This window comes from Penicillium expansum (assembly GCF_000769745.1).
Source record: "Penicillium expansum strain MD-8 chromosome Unknown contig127, whole genome shotgun sequence".
NCBI lineage: Eukaryota > Fungi > Ascomycota > Eurotiomycetes > Eurotiales > Aspergillaceae > Penicillium > Penicillium expansum.
The window spans coordinates 41,978-67,947 of record NW_015971384.1 but is presented as its reverse complement, the minus strand read 5'-3'; the positions used below and the strand labels follow the sequence as shown (position 1 = coordinate 67,947).

The window sequence follows — 25,970 nt, the reverse complement described above, 5'->3', positions numbered from 1 at the left end:
GAGAGACTTATAAGTCCTGCTCCCCCACTCCACGTCTAATAAACGCTGGTGCTTTGAATAGCTCTAGCGCAAAGAGGTACACCCACATTAAAGGACCACCCAAGCATACCAGGTTCATCAAAGAAAGGCATGGGGTGGGCTTATGTTGGGATATACTATTCGCGAGGCCACCGATATTCTCTGTCGGTACCTACAATGGATTAACGTACGGTGTTATTTATTCAATGCAAAGGTAGTTCAGATACTAGAGTTTAGTTAGTCTAGTTTCTCACGCTGTCATTACTGGCTATCGTTATTGCGAGAATATTCGAACTGTGTCGGCTTTCGTAGGGCCCTCCAGCATGACAAAAGGAAAATGGCAATCTTAAATAGTTAAGTCCGTTCTAGACTTGAATTGAATCACATCAACCTTGCACTTTCATTATGTATATTATCGTGCCTGAGCAGATTTTCCATATATATGATCTAGCTACGGAGTAGTGACTGATAGATATAAAAGTGGATCTGGATAGAGCCCCTCACGCTCCATCATCCGACTTTCCAAGAAATAGTCAATAAACCATATATGGATGTAATAATCAAGACAAGTGAATCTATATGCCTGGCAAAAAGGCGCCTACAAAGATGAATACATAAATCAAGAATAACGATTGGTGCTCACGCCCTTAACTTGACAAGCACCCGCCCGCCTAAATGATAAGCGGTATCTACAATTCTCGGGATCGCATTCCGACTTCGGGGGACTCTTTGTATAAAACCATTGACAGTCCGCTTCGACCGGAGGAAAAGATATCCTTTAAATAACAATTTAACACTCAAAATCCTTTCCAAACTCCAACATCTCCACCCCACAACATGGAAATCCCACAACCCCTCGAAGCCCCAGGCCCCATCAGGCCGATAACCTGCGTCGAAATGCACACCGCAGGCGAGCCAACACGAATCATCTGGAACGGCATCCCGCCTCTGGCAGGTACACTCCTGGAACAACGAGGGCAAGCAAAAGCTCAATTCGACGAATTCCGTCGGGTTCTCATGCTCGAACCGCGCGGCCACTATGACATGTATGGCGCAATTTTACGGCCCGAGACCGAGCTCGTCAACTCCGGAAAAGCCCACATGGGCGTTCTGTTCATGCATAATGAAGGGTTCTCGCTTATGTGTGGACATGCGACGATCGCGCTGGGCCGGTTCCTCGTCGATGTCGACGAGAAGGTATTTCCTCGTCGGAAGGAATTGAGATATGACCCTGTGTCCCGCACAACGACTCTTAATCTGCATGTGCCCTGTGGAGTCGTCGAGGTTACTGTCCCCACCTTGGGATCAGGGAAGTCGGATCCGTCGCGATCTGTTTCGTTCGTGTCTGTGCCGTCGTTTGCTACGGCTATCTCCTGCCAGATTCCTGTTCCTGAGAAGTATCGCTGGGCCGAGCTTCGTGGAAAGACTTCTGTTACGGCGGACTTTGCTTATGGGGGTGCGTACTATTGTATGGTTAGTGCCGAGGAATTGGGCTTCCCTAGTGGTCTGGGTGAAGTTAAGTTGCAGGAGATGGATCATGTAACGAAGTTGCTCAAGGAGGCAGTGGTTACAAATCCGGATTTGCGATATCTCACCAAGGATATTCGAACTGCCGAGGAGGGGGTCCTGTATGGGATTATGATCACAGATACACGACTGGGACACGTTAGTGCCCCGGAGGGGACGGCTGCTGCTCGTGCGCAGCTGGATGCTAGTACCGAGGAGACGGGGCTCTATTTCTTTGCGAACCAGCAGATTGATCGGTCTCCCACTGGAGGCTGTGTCGCTGCGAGGGTGGCTCTTGCACATACCAAAGGGACTTTGCCTGCGGGTGAGAAGAGGATCTACAACTCCCTGGTGACTCGTGCATATAGAGGTCTTTCTGGATTTGTTGGGTCTGTCTTTGATGATGCCGGTATAAGTGGAGGAGATCAGCAGATTGTTCGAGTCTGTGTCGAGGGATATGCGTATTATACCGGATATCATTCCTTTGTGGTAGAGAAGGAGGATGGTCTTGGAGTGGATGGATTCTCTGTGAAGGATATCGCTTTGTAGTGCCGCTTGAAGTAGTGCAATGTAATATCTGTGTCTGCGTTTGTCCCATTGGAACATAAGTTGAAGTGTATATGCCTAAGCTATCTAGGGACTGGGCCTATGGTCAAGCAGGCGACGTGGCGCTGTCATAAGTGACATGGCGCCGCCTACCATTGGACCTCCCATATATAAACTGGCCGTCTTCTCTCCTTCCTATTCTTTTTGTCGCAAGGTCGGCGTTCATTTGAAAGCGATATCGGTGTTTTTATTTGCTCTCCCTTTCTCTCTCCACCTCAGTTTGCTCTGAAAGACGTTGTAGTTAACGTAGACATAGATGCTCCCCCCTCCCAAAGCTGACATGCAATCTCCAGCTCTCCAACGCCGGCATGGCCGATATCAATCCAGTCTCATTGCTAGTCTCGCAGGGATTCCCGCCATCACCTCAACCTGCCTCAATTGGGTTGCACCTGGCATCACTATATAATCAATAATTACTACAAATGCTGTTCCCTTACGAAAGAAATGGAAATAATTGTAAATGTGACAAAATGGCGAGCTTGTTCTTGAAAGGAAACTGAGACAAAATATTGTACATCGTGTGTGGGGGATGGACAAGGCGTAAAACAAAAAGAATTCTAAGGGTAGTCTCTATAATCCTCCCGAGCATATTAGACTCGAGTCGTCTATTTACCGATCTCAACACCACCAGTGGCACCGAGCATGCGCTTGATGTCACCGTAGATGGCGAACTGACCGGCGGTGATGGAGCCGACCATGAAGAGACGGGCACCAATACCACCGTAAGAGCCACGGATACCGAGCTCCTTGGCGATCTTGACCAGACGGGTGACGGTACCCTCACCAGGAGCACCGGGGGTCTTGTTGATCTTGGAGAGCATGGTGTCGGCGGGCTGGGAGATGATGGCGGCGGCGAGACCGGCGATGAGACCGGAGCCGAGGTTGATACCGGTCTTGCCACCGTCGGAGAGAGTCTCCTTGTTGACGTTGGCGAGGATGGCCTCGGAGACCTTCTCGAAGACGACGAACTTGGCCATGGTGTAGGGGACCCTGTGGGAAGTTGAGTTAGGGGATAATTCTATAGGATATATACTGGCGAAGGTAGAAAAAACTTACTGCTTGAACAGGATGGGTCCGAATCCAGAGTAGAAGGCACCAATGCCCTCCTCCTTCAGGATGCGGGTCATGGCAGGGAGGAGACCGCTGGCGAAGGTGGGCTGGGAGACAAGACGGATACGGGTGGCCTCGAGAGGGCACAGAGCGATATCAGCAATGAACTCAGCGGCACCGGCGGAGGCGAGGTAGACGGCGGTGCGGTTGTTCTTGGCAGTCTCGTAGCCAACGGCGTTGATGGACTGCTGCTTGAAGAACTCGTATCCACCGAACTTGAAGGCACCCTGGAGGAAGTAACCGGCGGCGGTAGGACCGAAACCAGTCAGGAGAGCGCCAGCACCCTCGTTCTGGATGACCTGGCGGAAACCACCGAGCATACCGCGGTTGTAGGTGACGGGGTCAAGCTGGATACGGGTCTTGACGCTGTGGACGATCGGGTATGAGCGGAAATTCTTCCTTGCGCACTGGCGATAGTTTCTGAAACTTACACATCGAGAGGAGTGGCAGCACCGTGGGTGATGGCGCAGCACATGGCACCGGCGAAAGCGAAGCGAGAGTACTGGAAGCAAGAATCTTGAGTCAGTTAAAGCATTGTGCAGTTTGGGGGTTCTAGACATACGAGGTTGAGAGCGCTCATCTCCTCCTTGGGGGCGGTAGGGGCGGCCATTTTGATGGATGTGAAATAACGTAAAGAAAAACGTTAAAAAGAGAGGAGAGGATGGGAAGCAATTGAAGCCTTTGGGAGTGGAAGAGAAGAAGAAAGGATTTGAAAGGGATGGGGCCGCCGGACCCGAAAACTTTTCGCGGCCAATGCGGGAGCCGCTCGGTAGCCACACTAAGCTCCGATCGCCCGGTCAACGGCATAGCGTTTTGTTATCCTTTTCACATGGTCAATTTGTTATGTATTATATTGATCCTACTACGGAGTATCAAAGCCCAATTTGAGGTTGAAGTTTGCTATAGACGTCATTCTGGATGTTGCTTGGAACCTGTTGCCGGGAATAGGCGGGATGAGGAACCGCAAAGGGATTTGATAGGGGCACATTCCAAGCTTGCTCCGGAGATGGAATTTATTTTAAGGCTCATAGTAATAGGATTGGTGTTGAAGTGTTGGTATAGGGCATATTGCATTGTATGTTACCCATACAATAAACGAAACCAGTGCAATATCAGACCCACGTTCGAACTGGAAGGTTGTTCGCACCAGCCACATCTTCTCCCTACGTCACAGTGGACACGTTTTGGTGTGACATGTCAAGGTGGGTATTTACGGCCATTGTGATATATTATTTATACATCCTAATAAGTTGTATACAACCTTAGAAGAACATAAGCTATATAGACATAGTTTATACTATCATCTAGCAGTAGTGGTTGTTCTATAAGTCATGATACAATCAGCATTCAATAGACTATCTAGCCTATGGTTAAAGATACCTGGATTATATATTGATTGCACAAAAAGTAAGGGCGCTAAAAAATCGATATATAAATATAGCAGGGTTGAATTGGTTACCTCAAGTCTGCATGTCATTGTGGCCCTAAAATATTGCCGTAGGACCCTGGCCTAGCGTGTTCAAGGCTATCAAACTACTTAAATTTTAGGTGAAGCTATGCATGCAACCTGGAAATAAGAACCAATGAGATCAGCAGATAAAGGCCACGAGGCCACTATGGGATACTGATGTTCGATATGACCAATATTCATGCCACTTGATAAGAAACAATTAAATTCCTCTATAACTTGGGTTTAGAAAATTACAACATCACTGCAACTGCCATTTATCATATAAGAAACCCGATTTCTGATCAACATCTCCGAAAATGGTCGCTATCACAGAAGATATTTCTGCCCCTCGATTTGCTATCCTGCAAGACCTCTTCAGCGAAAGGATATCTGCACAGCAAGCCGCTGGATATTTGGCTTCAATCTCCTTGGCAGACACCTCAGATCCCGAGGGGGGAATTACCAGCCTATGGAGCTTGATATTCAAATGTGCATACAATTCCCCTGAGCACCATGATAAACTCGTCAATGTGCTAGTCCAACTGTCAAAACTCCCGGACGCAAAAAAGCCAAAAGGAGACTCCATTTTGCTCTATGATATGCAAGTATGGAAAGACCTGCCAATGCTTGGCTGGCAATTCCGGGATGAGTGGAATGCAACTGTTCCGGCTGGACCTCCCGACTCTCGCCAAAACGCCATCTCGCGAATTATCAGCCGGGACAAATTCACCGCACGTTTGATGGCGACAAAGGAATCTGTCTTTGCATACTCGTGGTTTGCACTGATTACTCTGCGAGGCGCACTGGAAACACCGGCAGATCAATCCTCTGCGGGGAATCTAGAAGCATTGATTCCTGCTGCTGCTGCGTGGATCAGTATTCTTGGGGCAGACATCTATCAGTGGAAGGAAGAGTTTGATGGCGCCTTAGGGAAAGGAGGTACGCTCTGGAAAGGTCAACATGGGTTTTGTAAGGAGAGGTGGCAGTTTTGGAAGGAGCGATTTGGGGAGTTGGCTATATCAGAAGAGATTGGAGACGAAGCGAGAACTGCAGCAAGGGACGCACAGGGGGCGATGGAGGGGATTGAGATGTGAGATATGAGTTGAGAATTCCATCACAGTGTTGTCAATATAGAAGATCTCGAGGACTGTCTATTTTAAATAAATGTGAACGCATAAAAAATAATGAAAAGGGTCAGTTGGCCGTAAAAGTGTCCGGCCTTGCACGAGCCACATCCCCACTGTGGACACGTATTTACAAACTGTTACCGTTTAAGTCGTTATCGCAACGCCGAGACCGCTATTTTGAGGCATTTCCAAGGACGAGCACTTTCTTTAGTCATTTATAGCCCTCACACTGCTTTTCCACGAATCAATACCTAGAGCCAAGTCTTCTTTAGTCACTCCTGATAAGTCGTGTGATTGGCTATATTTGTCCTGGGTTCCTATGATCCGAGATGTTGGTACTACACAATATAACTAGTACGGATAGTGTTCCATGCTCTACCCATATCCATTGTAGCTCATCCACACGTCACTATTTGTGACACTGATTCATCGCATTGACTATTTGTACAGAAGCTTACTGGGGGTGGGTGCGTTTCGGGATAGTTGACACAATGCAGTTGCGATAGCCTGCACGGATAAGCCCTTACAAAGAGGCAGATGAATATGACCTTTCCGTTCATATAAATAGGGAGATGTTAATTTAAGCATTTATCTTATATTTCAAACCCGAGCGCGTTTGATTTTCCAACCCAACGAGTAGGCCGTTGAATCTTTACCAGTTAATGTATTTCGTACAGCAGGGTGTGTCAGTGTCACTCGTCAGTTCCACCTAGGCCTGATTTTTGGAGACCATGGTATATTTAAGAATTACAGGATGCTATTATTCCTTCTCCCTACACCACTGGGACCTGAACTGGTCCATAATCACATCAATACTACCCCTTTAGAGATAGAGACACACGGTCAAATGCTGTCATTCTTAAGCTGCTGTTTGAAGATCCAGAGAAGGGCCAAGAAGTGGCGAGAGATCGAAGGTTTTAAATCCCTTATCTCCATGCATTCCCTGCTATGGGCTAACCATCTTGATGCCGAGGAGATGGTGTCGGACTTGATGAAAAGCAGTCGTGGTCTCCGCCCGAAAACACACTCATGATGCAGGGCTTCGAATGGCACGTGCCAGCCGACAAACGTCACTGGGAGCGCCTCCGTAAGGCAATCCCCGACCTCAAAGATATCGGAGTGGATAACATCTGGATTCCGCCTGGGTGCAAGGGGATGAACCCATCTGGAATTGGGTATGATATTTACGATCTGTATGATCTCGGGGAATTTGATCAGAAGGGCACCAGAGCCACCCGATGGGGCCCAAAGGAAGACCTCCAGAGCTTGGTACAGGCCGCACAGGATATGAACATTGGGATTTACTGGGATACTGTTTTGAATCAGAAGGCTGGGGCAGATTCCACCGAGAGATTCACAGTCGTTAAGATGGACCCAGAAGGTTATTATTTCCGCGTTGGCAGAGGGAAGATGAGAATGATTAAAGTTGTTAACAACCTTGCAGATCGAAACACTGAAATATCTCGGCCTCTGACTATTGCCGGCTGGGTGGGATTCGACTTTCCGGGACGTCGTGAGAAGTACAGCTCTATGAAGTATCACTGGCAACATTTTACTGGCGTGGACTGGGATGATGCGACCCGGAAGCATGCAATATACAAGACACTGGGACGGAACAAAGACTGGGCGAAGGACGTGAGTGATGAGCACGGAAACTACGACTACCTGATGTTCGCCGATCTCGACCATTCCCATCCAGAAGTTCGAGCTGATATATTGAAATGGGGGGAGTGGGTTAATACTGAGTTACCAATCAGTGGAATGCGAATAGATGCGGCAAAGCATTATTCTGTCTCTTTCCAGAAAGAATTTGTGACACATTTGCGGAATACTGTTGGCGCTGATTACTTTTTAGTTGCAGAATACTGGAGAGGACATGTGGGTCTACTTCTGGGCTATCTCAAACGAATGGATTATGGAGTCTCTTTATTCGATGTTCCACTTTTGGGCCGGTTTGCAGCTATCTCCAAGATGGCAGGTGGGGATCTACGGAATATTTTCAAAGGCACATTAGTAGAACAGATGCCGTCGCATGCAGTAGTAAGACTCGATCATCTTGGGAAATGATTACCGCTAACACTTTAGCTGTCAGATTTTTGTTGGCAATCATGATACGGTATGTTGAAGTCCATATACATGAATTGAGTGGAACTTACAATTCCCCAGCAACCGGGACAATCACTAGAGGTGAGATAAACCCAACCTTTAGCATTATGCAACCCTAGGACGTGGGATGAGTACTTAAGGTCCTGATAGACTATCATTGCACCATTTTTCAAAACTCTCGCATACTCTTTAATCCTCCTTCGAAGCCAAGGGCAGCCATGCATTTTCTATGGAGACCTCTATGGGATCAATGGTGGACCCGAGCCCCAGCCTGGGCCATCATGCAGCGGAAAAATTCCCATACTCACCCGTGCCCGAAAGCTATATGCACATGGGGACCAGCGAGATTACTTCAATAGACGAAACTGCATTGGTGAGTATAATTTCTTGGGATTTGCAGTGGTGTTTCTTACAATTGTACAGGATTCGTGCGCTACGGGAACTATCAACACCCATTCGGTCTTGCCTGTATCCTTAGTAACGGTGCCGCATCCTATAAGCGCATGCTTGTTGGTCGCAAACATGCCGGGGAATTATGGACAGATATTCTCGGCTGGCGAAATGAGACGATAGTCATTAATAACTGGGGCTTTGGAGTGTTCCCAGTCGCCGCTATGAGTGTTAGTGTCTGGGTGAACTCTCAAGCCGAGGGAAGGAATGTAATCAATCGGCCTTTGTAAGTTCCATCCACCAAGACATGTGAATTTTCGCTGCTCAGAGATTGGGGATTGAGATGCTGACTAGCCATTTCATATTAGCAACGAAAACATATACAGCTTCTAAGAGTTGATGGGACAGAATATCCTTGTGGTCATCCGTGGATAGACACTAATTTATATTGAGCTTTAATACTTGTGCTTGTTGAACAACTCATAATACATCGTTACCGCAATTGAGGAGAGGTGAAAGAATTCTTGAGGCATTTTGAGGCTCCATTTGTAGTCTTCTTCCCCCGATGTCTTGCAGATACGCAAGGGGTAGGTACATATGTACATTTGACAATTGTCGACTTCTTGGTTACTCAAATATGACGACAAAGATGCTAAGTTAATATACCTGGGCAGACTTGCCTCGAAGCAATGCCTCCAAGTTCACCAAACGAAAGGGATGCATCTGGGTAGCGACATTAACTCTACTATCAGATTGACAGATTGATTAGTTTGGTGTAATGTTGTGGCAATGCGTAGAAGTTGAAGATATCTTAGCGATGATGGCGCTAATACAATTATCTCCACTGTAAACGTGCAAATTTAACATTTAATCGAACGTTCCTGCTGTCCTCGGGCGTGCCTTGTTGCCTGTGTACATCAATCGAATGCCTGAGGCAGAACTTGGTGGCGTGTTCACCAAATTCCGGAATCGCCTGCCACTTAAAAACATTCCAGGCCCACACATACACACAGTACCGATATTCTTTCCAAAAAATATCATCTCAGAGGTATGTCGGTTGCGGGAGACTCTTTCATATTCTTGTTCTCGACTTTTGGGCGGTCAGGACATATCGGCCAGAAAGCCGAACCCGTCAGCACGCAACCGGAAATAACGCACATGGCTTACCCGACATCAGCCCAACTCCTAATAAATGAGTTGCCCAAGGGCCTACCCTACAACATACACATCGAAAGAGATAGCATACCCCTGAAACAGCATGGTTCGCTTACTCTAGTGGAGAGCTTTCGGATCCATCCTCCGAGAACGAAATATGTTTAGCCCATGCTGTGCGGAATACCCCGTTCCCGTTGTGCCCAGCATTGGCGTCCCCGCTACAAGGAGCTTCCTCATACCAAAAGTCGGCTATAGCTCGATCGGGTCAAGTAGTCCACTACGCAAATCACGCACATCATGGGAACAAGTGCTCGTCAACCCAATCGAGCCTCATTGGTTCTAACTTACATGACAGGGAACCTGTCTGGCGCAATTGCTAATGCAAGACCAATCGATTGATCGGCAGGGTCTCCGCCCCTCATCACACATTCAAGAATTCAATATCCAAATGACTAGATGCATGCGGTCGAGATATTTACCTCGAGATTTGCAAGGGTAGGCTTAGATTGCTTTCGTAGTTTCGCAAGCGACATGTGCTAGTACGTCAAGGATTGTGATAATCGGTCTTCTATGCGAGATTCCATGTGATTTTTCATACAGTCACATTTTCAGTTGCCACTTTAGCAATCTGCAGCTGCTTGGCTCCTGTTTCTCGCCCAAACAGTTGGGGAAAAGCCGTCCTACCCGGGCCAGGTCTACTGATCAACACCACCAAATGCCTAATTTGACAGGGAAGGCTAGTCTCTCCTGTATTTTCCAAACTGGACTCGCGTCCAAGCTCGATTTGTCAAAGTTAGGGCGTACAATCAGAGATTGCTCTATGAATGTGGAGTCGAACCCACATTAAACACAACTTTTATTTGTCCGAGTCAGACATCCACTGGTACTCTGTGGGGTTGGTCTTTTTCAACTTTGAACACTTTATAACTCTTGCGTCCCGCCTGGATCTTCATCTAGCGTACGAACTGTTGATTTTGTTGACGAGTCAAGGTCGCCAAGATGTCGGACCATGTGGCTGCTGAGGAAAATGTGCAAAAAGTCATGCCGGCAACAGGTCAGTCATCTATATTCTTTGTCGATACTTTCTGTGTTGTATCTTAGGAGTTAAAAACACTGAAACTGTTGTATAGAGCAAGTAGTGGCTCCCTCTCACGAGTCACATCACTCTCATGAATCTGAAGACCAAGACTCAGAAGTCGACCATGAGCCCATTCAAGAACGCTATGGAAATCCTTCGTACTCTAGATTCCGCCAAGTGGCCTCCAAAACGATTGTTTCATTCGGGCCTAATGACCCAGAAAACCCCGTCAACTGGAGAACGGTATGTGGGATATTGTCTTATAACTAGCGCGAAGAAAACAATACTGATATGTTCAATAGAGGAGGAAGTTCCTTGTTCTCGCAGCTGGTGTCCTGCAGGTCATGAACAGTACTATCGGCTCGTCAATTTGTAGCAACGCCATCCCCCAAATTGCCGAAGAGTTCAACATCACCAACGAAACAATGCTCGTCTTGCCCATCTCCATCTTCCTGATCGGCTACATTGTGGGACCATTGTTATGGGGTCCTAGCTCCGAATATTTTGGTCGGAAGGCCCCTTTGCTCATCTCTTTCATCTTATTCATGATATTCACGCTGGCGTGCGCTGTCGCAAATTCGTATGCATCTCTGCTTGTCTTCCGATTATTCAACGGCATGGTCGCGTCGGCGCCTATTGCTACTGTCGGCGGATTGTTTGCTGATGTACATGATGATCCCACACTGCGAGGCCGTCTGATGGCTTATTTCATGGCGGTAAGCTTGCCGCATGCACTTAACTAGCGTTGGTTCCAACAGCTAATTTTTCAACAGTGCACAACCCTCGGGCCAATCATCGGACCTTGGCTGTCTGGGTTTGTGGCAGTTGTCAGCTGGCGTTGGTGCTTTTGGATTGGACTCATTCTGTCAGGCGCTACATTACCATTGATTATCTTCATGCCTGAAACTTATGCCCCGGTCATTCTAAAGCGTCGTGCGAAAAAGCTACGCAAAGACACCGGCAATTCAAACATCGTATCGCCATTGGAGATTCAGAGTCGCAATGTGCGAGAAATGCTTCTTATCACGATCTCGCGACCCTTCCGCATGATCATCCATGAGTATATCGTTTCTCTGAGTTCGTTGTATCTTGCTCTGGCATATGCAATCTTCTACCTCTACTTCGAGGCATATCCAATCATCTTCCAAGGTCGGTGATCCATCCCAGCTGGCGAATGCAGAACGCTGTTAGAGACAAGTACTGACGAAAATCATACAGGTATCTACAAAATGAGCCCTGGTGTGTCTGGCTTGATGTTTCTACCTAGTAAGTTCATCCATGCGGCCATTCATCTAAACCGAATAGTAGTAGATTCTAATGTTCATACAACAGTCGGCATCGGCGCCGTCCTTGCCTGTTTTATCTTCATATGGTACGATGGATTCCTAGCCCGAGCAAAGGCCCGCAACGCCAGCTGGGCCTTCATCGAGGAATACCGCAGACTCCCCCTCGCCTGCATCGGCGGGCCTCTATACGTGATCTCCCTCTTTTGGGTAGGCTGGACAGCTTCACCAAACATCCACTGGGTCGTCCCCTTCCTCTCCGGCATCCCATTCGGAATGGGCTACCTGTTGATTTTCATGGCTATGCTAAATTACTTGACCGACGCCTACGAGACCCTCTCGGCCAGTGCACAGTCCGCCGCAAGCTGCACACGAAGCATCCTAGGCGCTGTACTCCCGCTCGCGGCTAAGCCGATGTTCAACCGGCTCGGAGTGCCTTGGGCTTGCAGTTTGATTGCCTTCCTCAGTCTGGGCGTTTCAGTAATCCCGTTCGCTTTTATTCGCTACGGTGACCGCATCAGAGCAAACAGCAAGTTCTGTCAGGAGCTCAAGCGCATCAAAGAGGATGAGAAGTTGGAGTGGGAGAGAGAGGAACGTCTTGCGAATGGTGGTGATACTCTCGAGCCCATCCCATCCCGCAATACTGGGATTTCGATGACGAGGATCGATACTGCTCGCACGGATAAAGCTTCTATTATTTGTTGAAGATAGTCAGAGAATCTGTCTCTGAGGCTGAGTGAGTGCTTCTCGCGATTTACTCATGGAGTATTGTCTCGACAAAGAGACTTTCTTCACGCGTGTTGGGAGATTTGTTCCCCTTGGCTCTTGGGGGGGTTTTTTTTTCATCGATTTGGCGATTCAAAAGTTTTGATTTTCTTTCACGAGGCGAGTGACATGACCATATACTTCTTCTCTAATGTTTAAGCAACACAGGACCTCCACCAGCTGCTTTGAACTACGCTCCTATCGAAAGGAGAGAAACGCTCAGGTGCCTGAATTTTCATTTATGTTTTGCTTTTTGTTCCCCCATTCTGAGACGTCTTACTATACTTTCTACCAGGGGCCAGGGATTGCATTGGGCGAGCGTTTTTTTCATAATGAGATTGATTTTGATAGCTTGCATTAGGAGGGCTCTAGAAATAACTTTTAGTATAGTCTTAATAAATCTGACTGTTTTTCTTTCAACTACTCTCGCTCTAATCCAACCAAGGTTCTCTCGACAGGAAGGAAGAGAGAGGGCAAGAGCTCTGAGGCTATCAAAAATTGTGGCCTTAGGCAACAAGTACAAGTAGTATAGGGGAGGCTCTTTTGAATATCTCTGATTATACATAGCAGTTTATTCTTTTTTCCTTCGCTCTCGTATATTGTACATCTTATATTGTAGAGTCATTCTGTATTTCTATAGCTAATATTATACCACACCGGGGGCTTTTGGTAATCTATTAGCACAGCATAGTACTAGATAAGGCACACGATGGCGTTTAATTTGTGATTGGTCTCGTCACCTGACGCTAGCGACAAAAGTCCCTCAATCCCTAACCAACATGAGACATTCCGGTACGGAGTGGCCGAAGGATTTGCATGGTTCATGTTTGCTGACTGAGCAGATCCCCGAGGGCTGAACGTGGAAGCTTACTCTGGAAGATAAATCCGAAAACAACAGAGTCGGCATTTTTGTTTATTGACCTTGCCCAAGTAATTAGGCGCCGGCTACCTAGGTAGCCTTGCACTTCACATCTAACGAAACGCGAAAAAAAGTTCAAGTTAGGTTTCTAAGCCTTCAAACCAAAAACCATGGGTCTTCAAATGCCGTTGAACGGCACATCTGGGTCAATCGCGCTGTCGCTCATCTTGCTGTTTTGTTTACTCCAACGAATCCGCTATCGTCGACAGTCGAGCACAAACCTGGCTATCTCACAGCACAAGAAGAAACTGGTTGGTTCCTGTTTTTAAAAAGTTCTGACGTCTCTACATTTTGTTGACGCGGAGTAGATCCTTCCCATTGTTCTTCTTGCAATTCACTCGGTTTACTTTTGGTATTTCCTGTTGAGGGGCTATCCCGATGCAAGCCTTGCCATTCTTGGGGACTCTATCTTAATTCTGGTAGCGGCAACTGCAGCTGTCTCGCTATCAATTCTCGAACAAAATGGACCTATTGGTGCCTCAGGCATCAAGCTAGTGTACCTCGCGTGCTCCCTAACAAGAGATCTTTTGGAAATACGAGCCACTACAAGCTGCTCCAGCATTGGGGCTTGTTACTTAGTCAAATCTAGGGCCTTATTGGAGGGAATCTGGCTGGCTTGGGATCTACGGGCCAGGGGCTTCTCACATCGTGGCCAAAGGTCTAGTTCTACGCCAGAGGAAGCAGCGGGCCTCCTTGATCAACTTTTCTTCAGTTGGTTAAATCCAGTGCTAAGGAAAGGATATAGCGCCAGGCTGAGCCTTTCTAATCTGCCCGAGATTGACGGACATCTTTCGTCAAATAGACTGCGAAGACAAATTTTGGAATCCTGGGCTGCGAAGTGTACGTTAACCGCGTCTTTTTTTTGTTTTTCTTTCGGGAACATTGTCCAATGCTAATATGCGATTTAGCCCACGTCCACACAAGATGGAAGCTTCCATATGCGTTAGCGGAGTGTCTGAAGGGTGCATTAATATCACCCATATTCCCGCGCCTATTCCTAATTCTATTCACTTATCTGCAACCAGTTTTTATTGGAGTTGCGATCAAGTTTGTCAATGGCACCCCTGATGCTAGTATCCACGGAAGTAGTGGCTTTAGGTTGCTGTTTTTTGCTACAATCCTGTATATGGGGATAGCGGTAGGTTAAAACAACATTCATTTGCCTGCTTCGCCATTCTGACGCGCGACTACTCAGGTATCAGCCGCAATCTACCAAAGCCGGATCAACAGGCTGCGTGTGATGGTCCGGGGAGCACTGATCGGTCTCATTCACCACCAGTCTCTTCATTTGACACATGAAAAGTCGCAAGGCTCGTCCGCATTGACATTGATTACTTCCGATATCGATAGTATCGAGTCTGTTGGTGAAACATTTCACGAGACTTGGGCCCGGCTTGTGGAGGTTGTCACTGGGACGGCGCTGCTGGCCTCTCATATCCAATGGTTTGCATTCCTACCATTGGTGATAATCTTCGGTAAGTTTTGCCCAACGCAGAACTTCTGAGAGTTAAATTGTATGTGTGCTGACCGCTATTTGTAGCATGTTCGCGGATGAGTGCATATGTTGCAAAGCACTTGGAGAACCGGCAAAAAAGCTGGAACGAGGCAACTCAAAGCCGTATTGCCGCCACAACTTCAACTTTGGAAGGTATCAAGAGCCTTAAGATAATGGGCATGGAAGATGCAATCCGGTCACAGATATTGCATTTGCGAAATAACGAGATTCAAATATCGAAGCCTTTCAGATGGATCCTAGTTGCCTACAATGCAAGTGGTATGTATCGATTCGAACGGACGGATATGTGGCCATTGGTGCTAACTCTTTATCCAAGCAAATGCACTTGGGATTCTCGCCCCTGTGTTGACTCTAATCCTCTTCGCTATGTCTTCAAAAAACGATCGATTGCAGGCCGATCAAATATTTACATCTCTTGCGCTACTAGCCATGGTAACTCACCCAGCTAACATGGTCATGACGCTCATTCCACGGGCTATTTCTGTAATGTCAAACTTCGATCGCATACAAACTTATATCAGCCAGCCGTCTATTCAAGACCAGCGGGAATCCTCTCCACACGGTAGCATTCAACAATTGGCTAAAATTCAAGACGTTTCAATTCAACCTGCTTCATTGGCCAATCCTATTATTCATGATGTCTCTCAGTCTCTCGATCGTGGCGAGATTTTGATTTGCGCTGGTGCTGTTGGGAGCGGCAAAACAACATTAGCGATGGCAATTCTGGGAGAAGTAACTCCTATCAAGGGCTCTATATCTGTATCTTCAAAGAATATTGCATACTGTGCCCAAGGTTCATGGCTGCCTAGCGTTGCTATTCGGGAAGCTATATCGGGGCAACCGCTCGACCTAGATATCGAATGGTACAACACGGTGATTGAAGCCTGTGGTTTACTGTCAGACTTCGACTCTTTTGTTGGTGGTGACATGGCGCTGATCGAGAACAATGGGATGAATCTGTCCGGAGGGCAAAAACAGCGTATAGTATGTGCTATTCTTTCCATTTGGCCGCTCCTCATTGCATACCAGTTTGCTGACAAAAGCACCGAAGGCTCTGGCTCGCGCGGTCTACTCAAAATACAAGATGCTCATTCTGGATGATCCGTTCAGTGCTCTCGACCCCGCTGTCACAAACCATATCGTGCAAAGGTTGTTGAGCCCGCGAGGTCTGTTTCGAAAAATGGGGACAACAGTATTTTTGATCAGTAACTCCAGTAGGTTCCAAACTATCTGTGCAAACATTTACGTTTCCTCTGACATCAGGGATTGAATAGAAGAGTTGTTCCCAATTGCGGATAGAGTGCTACTTCTGCAAGATTCAAGACTACACCTTCAACCTCAGTCCCATTTCCAAGACCCGAAAGCCTCTATTGGGGTTTCTACATTGTCAGAAAATCCCTTTAGCAGTGCTCCACGCCACGAGAAGCCTAAGGTTGCCGCACTAATTCGGAAGCTACACCTAAACGATGCTGCGGACGAGATCGCTCGGAGGACCGGTGATCTTAAAATCTATGGTATGATATACGTGCACTTCTTTTTTATAATTTTTTATTGACCTCAGATAGACTATTACATTAATGCAATTGGCCGAGCGAACTCTCTGCTTTTGATTGCTTGTACTGCTGGTTTCGCGTTCGGTTCTACGTTCGCCCAGTATGTGCTCAAATGGGCGACAGAATCACCCCGGGAAAATTTAGCCTTCTACATGTCTCTCTATGCCGCAGTCTCCTCGATCGCATGGGCTTCAACTAGTGGGACGACGTGGTAGGACTATTCGCCGTCCAAATTGGCTAACTATGCTAATTTTTCTCCAGGTGCGCTCAAATGAAAGTGGCTGTCAAGTCGGGGGCCGTTTTGCACGCGAACCTTCTTGATCGGATCCTCAAGTTTGTTTTCAATCTCTGCATTCCAATACCAAACACATTGGGTACTGATCAACCTGAAACAGGGCCCCTCTGTCTTACTTCGGTGAAACTGATCTTGGCGCTATCGTGAACAGGTCTGTGAACCCTTCTTTTCTAGGAAATAAGTACACCTCTGAATAATGGTCTTGATCTACAGGTTTGGGCAGGACATAAATGTTGTCGATAAGCAGCTCCCTCCGACACTGGGAAATTTCAATACCCGTATGATTAGCCTCATCCCTGACTTTGGTTCGTTTTATTGACTATTCATTCAGAAATTTTCAAACTGGCAATGCAGTTGATCCTGCTTTTGAAGATCCGACCTGTGATGACTCTCACTGTACCAATCTGTGCCATGTGCGTTTACTCCATCCAACGAATTTACCTTCGGACATCTCGACAACTGCGCTTCCTTGAGTTGGAGTCACGATCATTAGTGTTCACTAATTTCCTAGATACGGTATGTGCTTCTGCTACAAATTCATATTGATCCCGCTTCTGACAATATTCCCAGGCGAGTGGCATCGTTACAATCCGAGCATTTGGTTGGAAAGAAAAGTTTGAGAACGAAAATGTCAGATCATTAGACCTGTCTCAAAAGCCATTCTATATTCTTCTCTGCCTCCAATGCTGGCTGAAGATGATCATGGATTGTATTATTGCGATTTTCGCAGTCATTCTGATTGCTTTCACCGTTCTATATCGGAATACGACCACTGGTGCCGACCTTGGCGTGGCTCTAAACTTGCTTATCGTTGCAAACACCACACTCCTACGACTTGTACAGTCGTGGACTTCTCTGGAAACTTCTCTGGGGTCCATTGCTCGACTGAAGAGCATACAAGACTGTGTTCCCAGTGAGGATGACATCGGGGGTATTCTAGACCCTGACCTACAATGGCCCTCTTCCGGGCATTTGCAGGTCAAGGACATCTCCGTCGCCTATGCAAAATCTGAGGCCCCTTCCCTGTCCAATCTCTCTCTTACTGTCAACCCTGGACAGAACATCATTGTTATAGGCCGAACAGGGAGGTAAGAAACAACTTGGTTCAATCATTTGCGCCTTTGAGACCTCCATGACTAACTACTTTCTCTTTTTCTAGTGGCAAAAGTACTTTGATGCTCTCATTGCTCCAGCTCCTCCAGCCTAAAAAGGGATCCATATTAATTGACGACATCAATATTGGCCATTTATGCCCCAGAACTGTCCGAAACCGGGGGTTCATTGCGGTGCCTCAAGATGGTTTCAGCATTCCCACGGCCAGTCTCCGGTTTAACCTAGATCCCTACCACACAAGCTCGGATCAAGATATATTATGGAGTCTCCAGAGGACAGGTCTTTGGGACAAGATTTATGCGACAACAATCATTTCAACAAGCGAAAAAGGAAACATGAATAATGATATTCGGAATTTACTAGATCTTCCTATGTCTTCATTTCTGCCATTCTCGTCCGGACAGTTACAGCTGTTTGCTCTAAGCCGGACACTGCTGCGAATTCGATCCTCTGCACCACACAAGCCCGTTATCATCTTAGATGAAGCTAGCTCTTCCTTGGACTCGGAGACAGAGGCTGTTCTGACAGATATGCTTCGCCATGATCTCCAAGGTCACACTATTGTTATGATTGCACATCGTGTTGCGGGTCTCACGGGCGCTATGAGACCTGGGGTGGATGCAATTGCCACTATGCAAGATGGAAAGTTGCAAACAGTACCTCTTAGGGAATGATCTACTTGATTAACGCCTCTATAGGGAGGAAGGTCACTAGGAATTATCCAAGTCTTGCCATTGTCGCGTCTTTTCGAAAATGAGCTATGAATACTTGCTTAAGCAGTATTTGGTTCATGTACGTTTTCATCATGCGGTTGATATCTCTAATATTGAATAGCAACATGATCAAGTACTTCATACTTGCTGTCCAACTAACAAAAAAGACCCCTTGCTCTAAATATCCAAAATGGGCACTCTCTACGGCTGAAATATAGAATAACCATGTGATCAGTAAAAAGGTGGCTCATTTAACAATATCCTGTGCCACCAAAGTCCCTGTTAAGTACACATAACCCCTATTGGAGAAATTATTTCCGTAAACATGATGCACTTCCTATGATTTTCTCGGCTGGAGCGCTACTAATGCAAAAAATAAAGGCCGGGTAGACGGGAGATCCACCTTGGGATATACAACCCAACCAGCGAGAACAGCTGCAGGTGATCTAAATGTCTGTGCGTAAGAGACAGGTAACAAAAAAAGAAAAGAAAGAGAAAAAAACGACTTTGCGGACCCGATGGGGCGATTGCCAAAGCCTCGAGTGGTGACTTGCATTGGTCTGCACTTTAATTGTAGTGATCTAGATCCAGGATGAAGACTTCAAGGTCTCAGGGATTGAAGGTCCAGACTCTAGAAAAGTCTTGGGTCAAGTTCCACTAGGGGCATTGATTGGGTCGTGTGGACATACTAGATTAAAAACTATTTATGTAGCGAAAGGATTCTGTGCGGAGTACGGAATACTATGTACAGCATTACCTACTCATCTATTCCGTACTCCGTAGTTATGAATGAAATGCGCAAACAAGTTCGTGAAGATCATGAGCGGTGGCGAAAATCTGTATTATGCTTTGTAGATCGATCCGATCCTGGTCATGGTGGTCTGTGTGGGAATATGAACAGGGGGACATCGTGGAAAGGAGGCTATGACGGGGAGGCGAAAAAAAGAGCAGGGAATAAGATAATCCTCTACGGGGTACAAATGACCAGAATCAAATCCGAGACCCGGAAAATAGAAAGGACTTGCGTAGTTCCATCGGGTCCGAGCAAAAAAAGAATAATAGCGGCAAACGCGCTTTACGCGAAAGGGGGGATGTGCGGTTGCAGCGGGAACCCCAGATGGAGTCTGTGGAGCCTCTAAAAAGGGTATTGTGGTAAATTATGGCCCGGTGATCGAGAGTGAGACCACTTTTACTTTAATAATTTGGCTTTGGTTTGTGTTTATTATTAATGTTAATGTGAAGGTGAATGTTAATGTTAGGTGTGAGTGTTGGTGTCCAATGTCATGACATTGCTAGCCCAACCTAAAGCCAAGGAAAAACGAAGACCCTGTAGTAATCCCGGTATCTTTGAATCGGGGCTGATGTGAGGAGACCACCCGTTGGAGGAAAAAGAAAAGAAAAAGCCAGAAAAAGCCAGAAAAAGCCCCTTGATATCCCCCCCCCCACACGAGGGGTATGACTATGATACGTCAGAATCATTCCATGTGCCCATCTACCTAGCTCGGATGTGATGTGCACCTGAACTAGATCGGGCCCCCGGCCCATCCCCGAGCCAGTTAGATCTCATATGTCACTAAACACTTCCACACGGCATTGATTAACAGCTGAGGCCGGACCTGCGTGACCCCGGATCAAACATTCGGTCCTCTCGGAGTTTGGGTACTCACAAACATGAGCTGGCAAGCGCCTTACGCAGTTCAAATCAAGTCTTGGAAATTGTCTCGCCGACGATATCCGAAGCCTACAACATACATGGTAAATTGTTCGGGCGAGAATTAATCCCCCGAGTCGGCAAGCCATGGCGGTTCATGAAACGCACGGACGGTATAAACGAGCTTGACGATTGTTCGAAGCTAAATATGGTATTCTGTGTCTAGATCATAGAAGCCCTACTACGGAATTGATCCCCCGAGAGACTATGGGCCCAGATAGTTTCAAAGTACTCTTGTCCGACTGGCAAGGAGATCAATAACCAGTGAGAGATGGCTGAGTTGTAATCCATCTCCACTCATACACACTCGGAGCTGATTGTTTTGTGCACAGCCCTGAATGTCAGTTCCCACTCTTGAACTTTTGAAAATTAAATATAATATAATATAATATAATATGTATAATATGTATAATATAACACTCAAAAAATACCTCTGAGATCATGTGGCTGGCAGTACTCCCCGGTGAACTCTGACTTTTTTTGCGGGGAATCCCTGGGCGTATCACAGCAGTTCCGCAGGCACAACTTCGCTGAATGAGGCATGTGGAATGCAGCTGCCATACCTTTGAGCTATCCTTTTTTTTTGAGACTAGTGAAGCTGACTTAGAATTATCGTCTGGTGATCTTCTACTTTGCTGCCTGTTCCCGATCGTGACTTCATAGCCCGTCTTTAAAAATCATATTTATATCGTGTAGTCTAGGTCATAGTTCATCATATACAACTTTTTTTTACTTTCCTTTTTACTCTTCTTTGACATTGAGCGTTTTTGAATAATCGTTTTTATTTCCAAAAGAAAACAGTTCGAACATTCTATACGTCGAGCCTTTTAATGGAAAAAGTATGACGACCTTTTCACTAGTTGCCATTCCAATCTTCGTCTTTCTTTTCGCAGTAAGACACCAAAAAGAACTCCTCCAGTGGTTATCACACAATCTGAAAGGGAAACATTGCTCCAAAAATGTCTCCAATGCATCCGATGTCAAGCGTATGGCACCATACCCAGCGCAGCCCATCAGAGGCAGAGAGCGGTACCGCGTCATGATGGACGTTCGCAAACTCGACGCCCAGAATTGGCTCACCCTCGACAAGAACTATATGGACGAACACCAGGTCCGGTCCCAATTGCTTCACGAAAAAAGAGAGGAGGTCCTGCGCTGTTTGCCGGAGTCAATTGATCCGTGTCAGGAGGCATTGGAAGAAGTTTCAGACTTCCTCTGTGAAAGATTCCCCAATATGTTTGAAATGTCAATCGAAGACGGCCGAAAGATCGTCGACAATCGCATGACTGGTGACAAATTCACTGTCAGCGGGCGCGACCCCAATGAGGGATCAACTGAGGCACTTGAAGCCGCTGTCCGTCTCACGATGGAGGACCTCAGTATTTTGATGATGAATGAGGAAGGGGAATTCTACCTGTATGTCCAAATCCATGCATCAAAGCCAATTCGCCAATTCTGACACCAACACAGGGCAGCTAGCGCCAGTCTCTTCCCGACGGGGTGGACAGTGAACCAGAGAATTGGCTGGACCATCTCTCAACTGCATGGCCCTGTGCCATTATGGCACCAACAAGTCGCCAACTCTGTTAGCAAGTAAGTAATCTCCAAATGAGATTAGGCAGAACAGCCACACGGGGAAAAAAATAAACTAACCCCGTTCTCCAGATTCCTCGCCCGCTTAACCCCAAGATCTCCAATGGAACGGTCAAACTTCTTTGTAGAAGTCAAGGGACCAAATGAGAACCTAACCGAGATCCTCTACCGTCCTGGCTCCCTCTGCGAGAAAGAGCTGAGCAGCCCATTGCCATCAGATATCCTGATCCGCCGCGAAAGGCAGACTTTCCGTCGTCTCCCGCGCACAGGGGCGATCGTCTTCGGTGTCAAGACTTATCTCACCCCGCTGGATGAGCTTCCAATGGCTGAGCTGGATAATCTTGCCAAGGAGATGAAGAGTTGGCCTGATCATGTGGGTGAGTATAAGGGGAGGAATGTTTGGGGGGCTAAGGTTTTGGAATACTACCGGAAACGGGTTGGTGAGAAAAAGACATCGAACGAGGAGAAAGATGAGAAAATTGAGGTTTGAGTGGACTTTGTAATATCTTGTTTTCTTTTCGCATCTTGGTTCTGGGATATCAAAATTGGGTCGGCTTTTTTGTTTAACAACGCAAAAGTTGTTTTGTTTTCTCTTCATCGTCTGTGTTCTACTTTCGCATTTCTTGCCTGCGTTTTTGTTGGGTTTTGAAACTGATAAGACTGTGTCTTCGGTTTGACGATGTGTATTAAAGCTTCCAGATTGGTTCTATTGAATTATAACATGCTTGTGCAGTCGAGAAATAGCTAAGAATGACCAGATTCAGTACAAAGAAAAAACCACAGGAATTCGAGGGGGAACTAAGCCCAAATCTATAAATGAAGATATGTAAAAAGAAGCGAAAGTGATAGGAGCGATATAACTCCGTGAAGGTAGGGGTATAGCATAAGCTCTTTAAATCTTCGACAGTGGTGGCTTGTCTTGCTTTAACCGGACAACGCCCTATGATTGAGTTAGCACTAAGCCTCAGAATTAAAAAAAAAAAAAAGCAAATACATACCTCTTGCATGCAAGTAGCAATAAGCACTCCGTCCTTAGACCAAATCTTCTGAATTGCCAAGCCACGTCCTTCGCCAGCCCACGGACTCTCCATCTCCGTCAGCATCCACTCATCGGCACGGAATGCCCGGGGATTGTGGAAGTAAATTGAGTGGTCCAGGCTGACCATCATGCCAAGCTCTTTATGATCTGCCTCATTTTTACCCGTCGTAGCCCTGTTCAGGGCTCCCTCCAGACGGCGACGCAGTTCTGCAGCCTCCTCTTCCTTCAACTCTTTCAGAGCTCGCGTAATATCCTCATCGTCGAGATCGGACGGGTTCTTAAGTGCGTTCAAAAGTTTCTCGAGTTCGGCTGGGGAGGAAAATCGCGGGATATCGTGGACGAGCGAGATCGTACCGATGAAATAACTGTCGGTAATATACGCCAGTGCCGATAGGTGTGCTTGGAAACCACCTTCTTCGGAGATTGCGCCGCGGGCGCGAATGTATCGTCGGACCCTCTTATCTTCTTGGTTGGGGGATGTGCCTGTTTGATTCCGACGGTCATTAGTACAACGCGCACATCATGGAGTGTCCGAGTTGGGACGTACGGTTCAAAATGCCCGCCTTCCTTGATTCAAAGGGACCGCCGCCCGCATTGCTGAGGGCTTTTAGACTGCCCGGCTCAGCCTCTTCTGGCAATGGTACATTTGGCTTTGACACGGCGTGGTGAACCGTCTTCTCACCACCACTGCCGACTCGGCTGAAGCTCAGTGTGGTGGTGAAGATCGGCCGCCCCCGTTGTCGCGCCTGCACGGTTCGGGTAACAAAGCTCCTCCCATCGCGCACCCGCTCGACATGGTATAGAATTGGGATCTCGGAATCACCAGCAAGGACGAAATAGCAGTGCATGCTGTGGACAGCGTAGTCGGCGGGGACGGTCAGCATGGCGGCTGATAGGGATTGTGCGATCGCGGCACCGCCGTAAATGCCTCGAGCTCCGGGGGGATGCCATAGCGGGCGGGTATTAGTGAAGACATCCTAGAGACCAAGAGTGATTTGTTAGAGTATGACACTTTTCGCGACAGATGAATTGAGGGATGTCATACTCGGCCGAGGTCTACCACTGGCGTCAGATCAAGTACATTCTCGATAAGAGCCTTGGAATGATCCTGCGCGGGCGGATCGAAGATTGTTACGCGTTTTGACATTGTAATTTGTGTTCAAGAGAGATCAGAAATCAAGAGGTTAAATGCCCAAGTGGATTTCAGGGATGACGGTTTCCTGGAGTTTTAAATGCGGTCGGCCCTTGCACAGCCGAGGTCCAAGTGGGGATTTCTCATCTACCCCGGGTCTTCAGCATTGTACACATTGTGCATATTGTACATATTGTGCAGCTACACGTGCGGAAAATGATACATCATCCAATTATATTTCACATTGAATTGCTCCCAAGGTCGTATACTTCCTCTTTATACTCATATCCGATATTTCCCACGCCATAACATCAAGGGGTCAAATGACTCCAGTCCTTCTGCGCTCTGCCCTCAGGTAAATCGAAGCGATAAGTGTTTCGCACAAGATCAGGGGATGGTGCGTTGGTACTCCGTTCCCCCAATAAGCGAAGCAACTGGCGACGTTGCATCTCTTCGTCGGTGAGTAGTGGTGTGCCTTCCGCTCGGTAACGTCCGTATTCTCGATATATCAAGATCCCCGCGAGAGCGTAACACACCGAGAAAGCAGCGGGTAAGCATATATTTATGATCTGCAAGGTGTTAATCCGCAGGCTTCGCCCGTGGATATGGAATATGATGTTTAGGAGAGCGAGCAGATTTATTGTCGAGTATGGGCTGCAATTGTTAGCTAATGGCTGATAGAAGAGGCCCGGCTTTCATTGACACTTGCATAAAGATTGAGTGGAGGAGGAATAGCCTTCGGTGGCGCTGGGCGAAGGCAATCAGGGCTGATACACCATAAGATGCACCGACAAACACAAATGCAGTAACAGTAGATACTGTAATATTGATTCGCAACTCTTGGCGAGGGGAACCGACTACCACAGCTAGCATCATATACCTAACCACAGCAGGCTTATAGTCAGCGACCTCCAGTTCCCAAGTCATGCTCACATCTCATGGTGCTCAAACTCACCCGACTAGCTGTAAAGCTGCAAAACAGGCTGCTACCGCCTCCCATAGCCCTGAGACCCCAGACGCGTTAGTCCGGGGTAGGCTCCTCCAGACAGCCTCGTATGGAGAAGCTAGCATACTGACAATTATGCCAAACGCAAATCAAACTAATAAATGACGGTAGTAGAGATACAGGAGCTGGTAAGGTAAACAAAAACAAAACAAAATACAAATAACGAGTGTGTGAGAAGTTGGCTCCACCTTGGGCAAGATATGAGTGAGCAAACGAGCGGATTCAGAAGAGGAGGTTGGATGCAGAACTGCAGCTGAGGTCTGTGACCCCTCGGAGGCTCATCTAGGCAAACCGGTCTGCAGAACTAGTCTCTTAGCTGCGATCTAACATCCCGTAGGTCGCACAAGCAATGTATATACATATAATTGTTTATCCAAAGGTGATTGACGATGGATCACCTATACTATTGCAGTGTACTGCTTTTGGGCGCAAGTATCATAAGCTTAAACGTGAAATGCCGCGAACTGCCAAACTTTTAGGCACTGATCGGTAATCCTATTCAGAGAATATGAGTGCTGATCCCACCCGTGAACGTTATGCAACTACCCATGGCCCTGTCACTACCTCGTGATTTATTATGCAGTAATCCCGAGGTCCCGCTGCTTTTGTGATTTGATAAGTACGCGTTGAAAATTTTAAAAGATCGGATAACAAAACTTTCTCACAGAAAATAGATGCCGGTAAGCTTGGTAACTATACCGGTCAGAGCTAGAAGAATAAGATAAAAAAGTTACACTATGATCTAGCTTGTTTCTATAAGAAGCTCTAGTACGCTTTGAATACCCG

The 25,970-nt window shown here is 47.0% G+C and overlaps 9 protein-coding genes across 9 annotated transcripts; 6 read left to right on the top strand and 3 right to left on the bottom strand.

The window, feature by feature from the left end:
• Positions 1-855: 855 nt before the first annotated feature.
• PEX2_039140 (putative proline racemase) lies at positions 856-2,073 on the top strand (the record flags this gene model as incomplete). Its single annotated transcript, XM_016741189.1, has 1 exon — positions 856-2,073. One exon carries the CDS (start codon positions 856-858, stop codon positions 2,071-2,073), a length of 1,218 nt encoding a protein of 405 aa, XP_016596683.1.
• A 662-nt stretch (positions 2,074-2,735) lies between these two features.
• On the bottom strand, positions 2,736-3,850 carry PEX2_039130 (putative mitochondrial phosphate carrier protein (Mir1); the record flags this gene model as incomplete). Its single annotated transcript, XM_016741188.1, has 4 exons — positions 2,736-3,120; positions 3,187-3,606; positions 3,672-3,742; positions 3,803-3,850. 4 exons carry the CDS (start codon positions 3,848-3,850, stop codon positions 2,736-2,738), a joined length of 924 nt encoding a protein of 307 aa, XP_016596682.1.
• A 1,157-nt stretch (positions 3,851-5,007) lies between these two features.
• PEX2_039120 (DUF3632 domain-containing protein) lies at positions 5,008-5,784 on the top strand (the record flags this gene model as incomplete). The annotated part of the gene is made up of 1 exon (XM_016741187.1): positions 5,008-5,784. One exon carries the CDS (start codon positions 5,008-5,010, stop codon positions 5,782-5,784), a length of 777 nt encoding a protein of 258 aa, XP_016596681.1.
• A 1,065-nt stretch (positions 5,785-6,849) lies between these two features.
• On the top strand, positions 6,850-8,706 carry PEX2_039110 (alpha-amylase; the record flags this gene model as incomplete). The annotated part of the gene is made up of 6 exons (XM_016741186.1): positions 6,850-7,857; positions 7,910-7,933; positions 7,984-8,004; positions 8,074-8,296; positions 8,347-8,599; positions 8,682-8,706. The coding sequence occupies 6 exons, from the start codon at positions 6,850-6,852 to the stop codon at positions 8,704-8,706; spliced, it is 1,554 nt and encodes a 517-aa protein (XP_016596680.1).
• A 1,761-nt stretch (positions 8,707-10,467) lies between these two features.
• Positions 10,468-12,534, top strand: PEX2_039100 (MFS transporter; the record flags this gene model as incomplete). Its single annotated transcript, XM_016741185.1, has 6 exons — positions 10,468-10,522; positions 10,599-10,789; positions 10,849-11,262; positions 11,320-11,695; positions 11,765-11,812; positions 11,879-12,534. The coding sequence occupies 6 exons, from the start codon at positions 10,468-10,470 to the stop codon at positions 12,532-12,534; spliced, it is 1,740 nt and encodes a 579-aa protein (XP_016596679.1).
• A 2,219-nt stretch (positions 12,535-14,753) lies between these two features.
• PEX2_039090 (ABC transporter, integral membrane type 1) lies at positions 14,754-18,664 on the top strand (the record flags this gene model as incomplete). The annotated part of the gene is made up of 12 exons (XM_016741184.1): positions 14,754-14,988; positions 15,054-15,287; positions 15,346-16,013; positions 16,081-16,243; positions 16,304-16,543; positions 16,595-16,793; positions 16,844-16,915; positions 16,978-17,028; positions 17,091-17,155; positions 17,209-17,393; positions 17,448-17,965; positions 18,037-18,664. The coding sequence occupies 12 exons, from the start codon at positions 14,754-14,756 to the stop codon at positions 18,662-18,664; spliced, it is 3,258 nt and encodes a 1,085-aa protein (XP_016596678.1).
• Positions 18,665-21,402: 2,738 nt separating this feature from the next.
• Positions 21,403-22,497, top strand: PEX2_039080 (heme-dependent oxidative N-demethylase family protein; the record flags this gene model as incomplete). Its single annotated transcript, XM_016741183.1, has 3 exons — positions 21,403-21,830; positions 21,885-22,007; positions 22,080-22,497. 3 exons carry the CDS (start codon positions 21,403-21,405, stop codon positions 22,495-22,497), a joined length of 969 nt encoding a protein of 322 aa, XP_016596677.1.
• A 402-nt stretch (positions 22,498-22,899) lies between these two features.
• On the bottom strand, positions 22,900-24,193 carry PEX2_039070 (uncharacterized protein; the record flags this gene model as incomplete). Its single annotated transcript, XM_016741182.1, has 4 exons — positions 22,900-22,947; positions 23,006-23,529; positions 23,594-24,023; positions 24,092-24,193. The coding sequence occupies 4 exons, from the start codon at positions 24,191-24,193 to the stop codon at positions 22,900-22,902; spliced, it is 1,104 nt and encodes a 367-aa protein (XP_016596676.1).
• Positions 24,194-24,489: 296 nt separating this feature from the next.
• On the bottom strand, positions 24,490-25,249 carry PEX2_039060 (uncharacterized protein; the record flags this gene model as incomplete). The annotated part of the gene is made up of 4 exons (XM_016741181.1): positions 24,490-24,747; positions 24,882-24,925; positions 24,967-25,058; positions 25,134-25,249. 4 exons carry the CDS (start codon positions 25,247-25,249, stop codon positions 24,490-24,492), a joined length of 510 nt encoding a protein of 169 aa, XP_016596675.1.
• Positions 25,250-25,970: the final 721 nt, after the last annotated feature.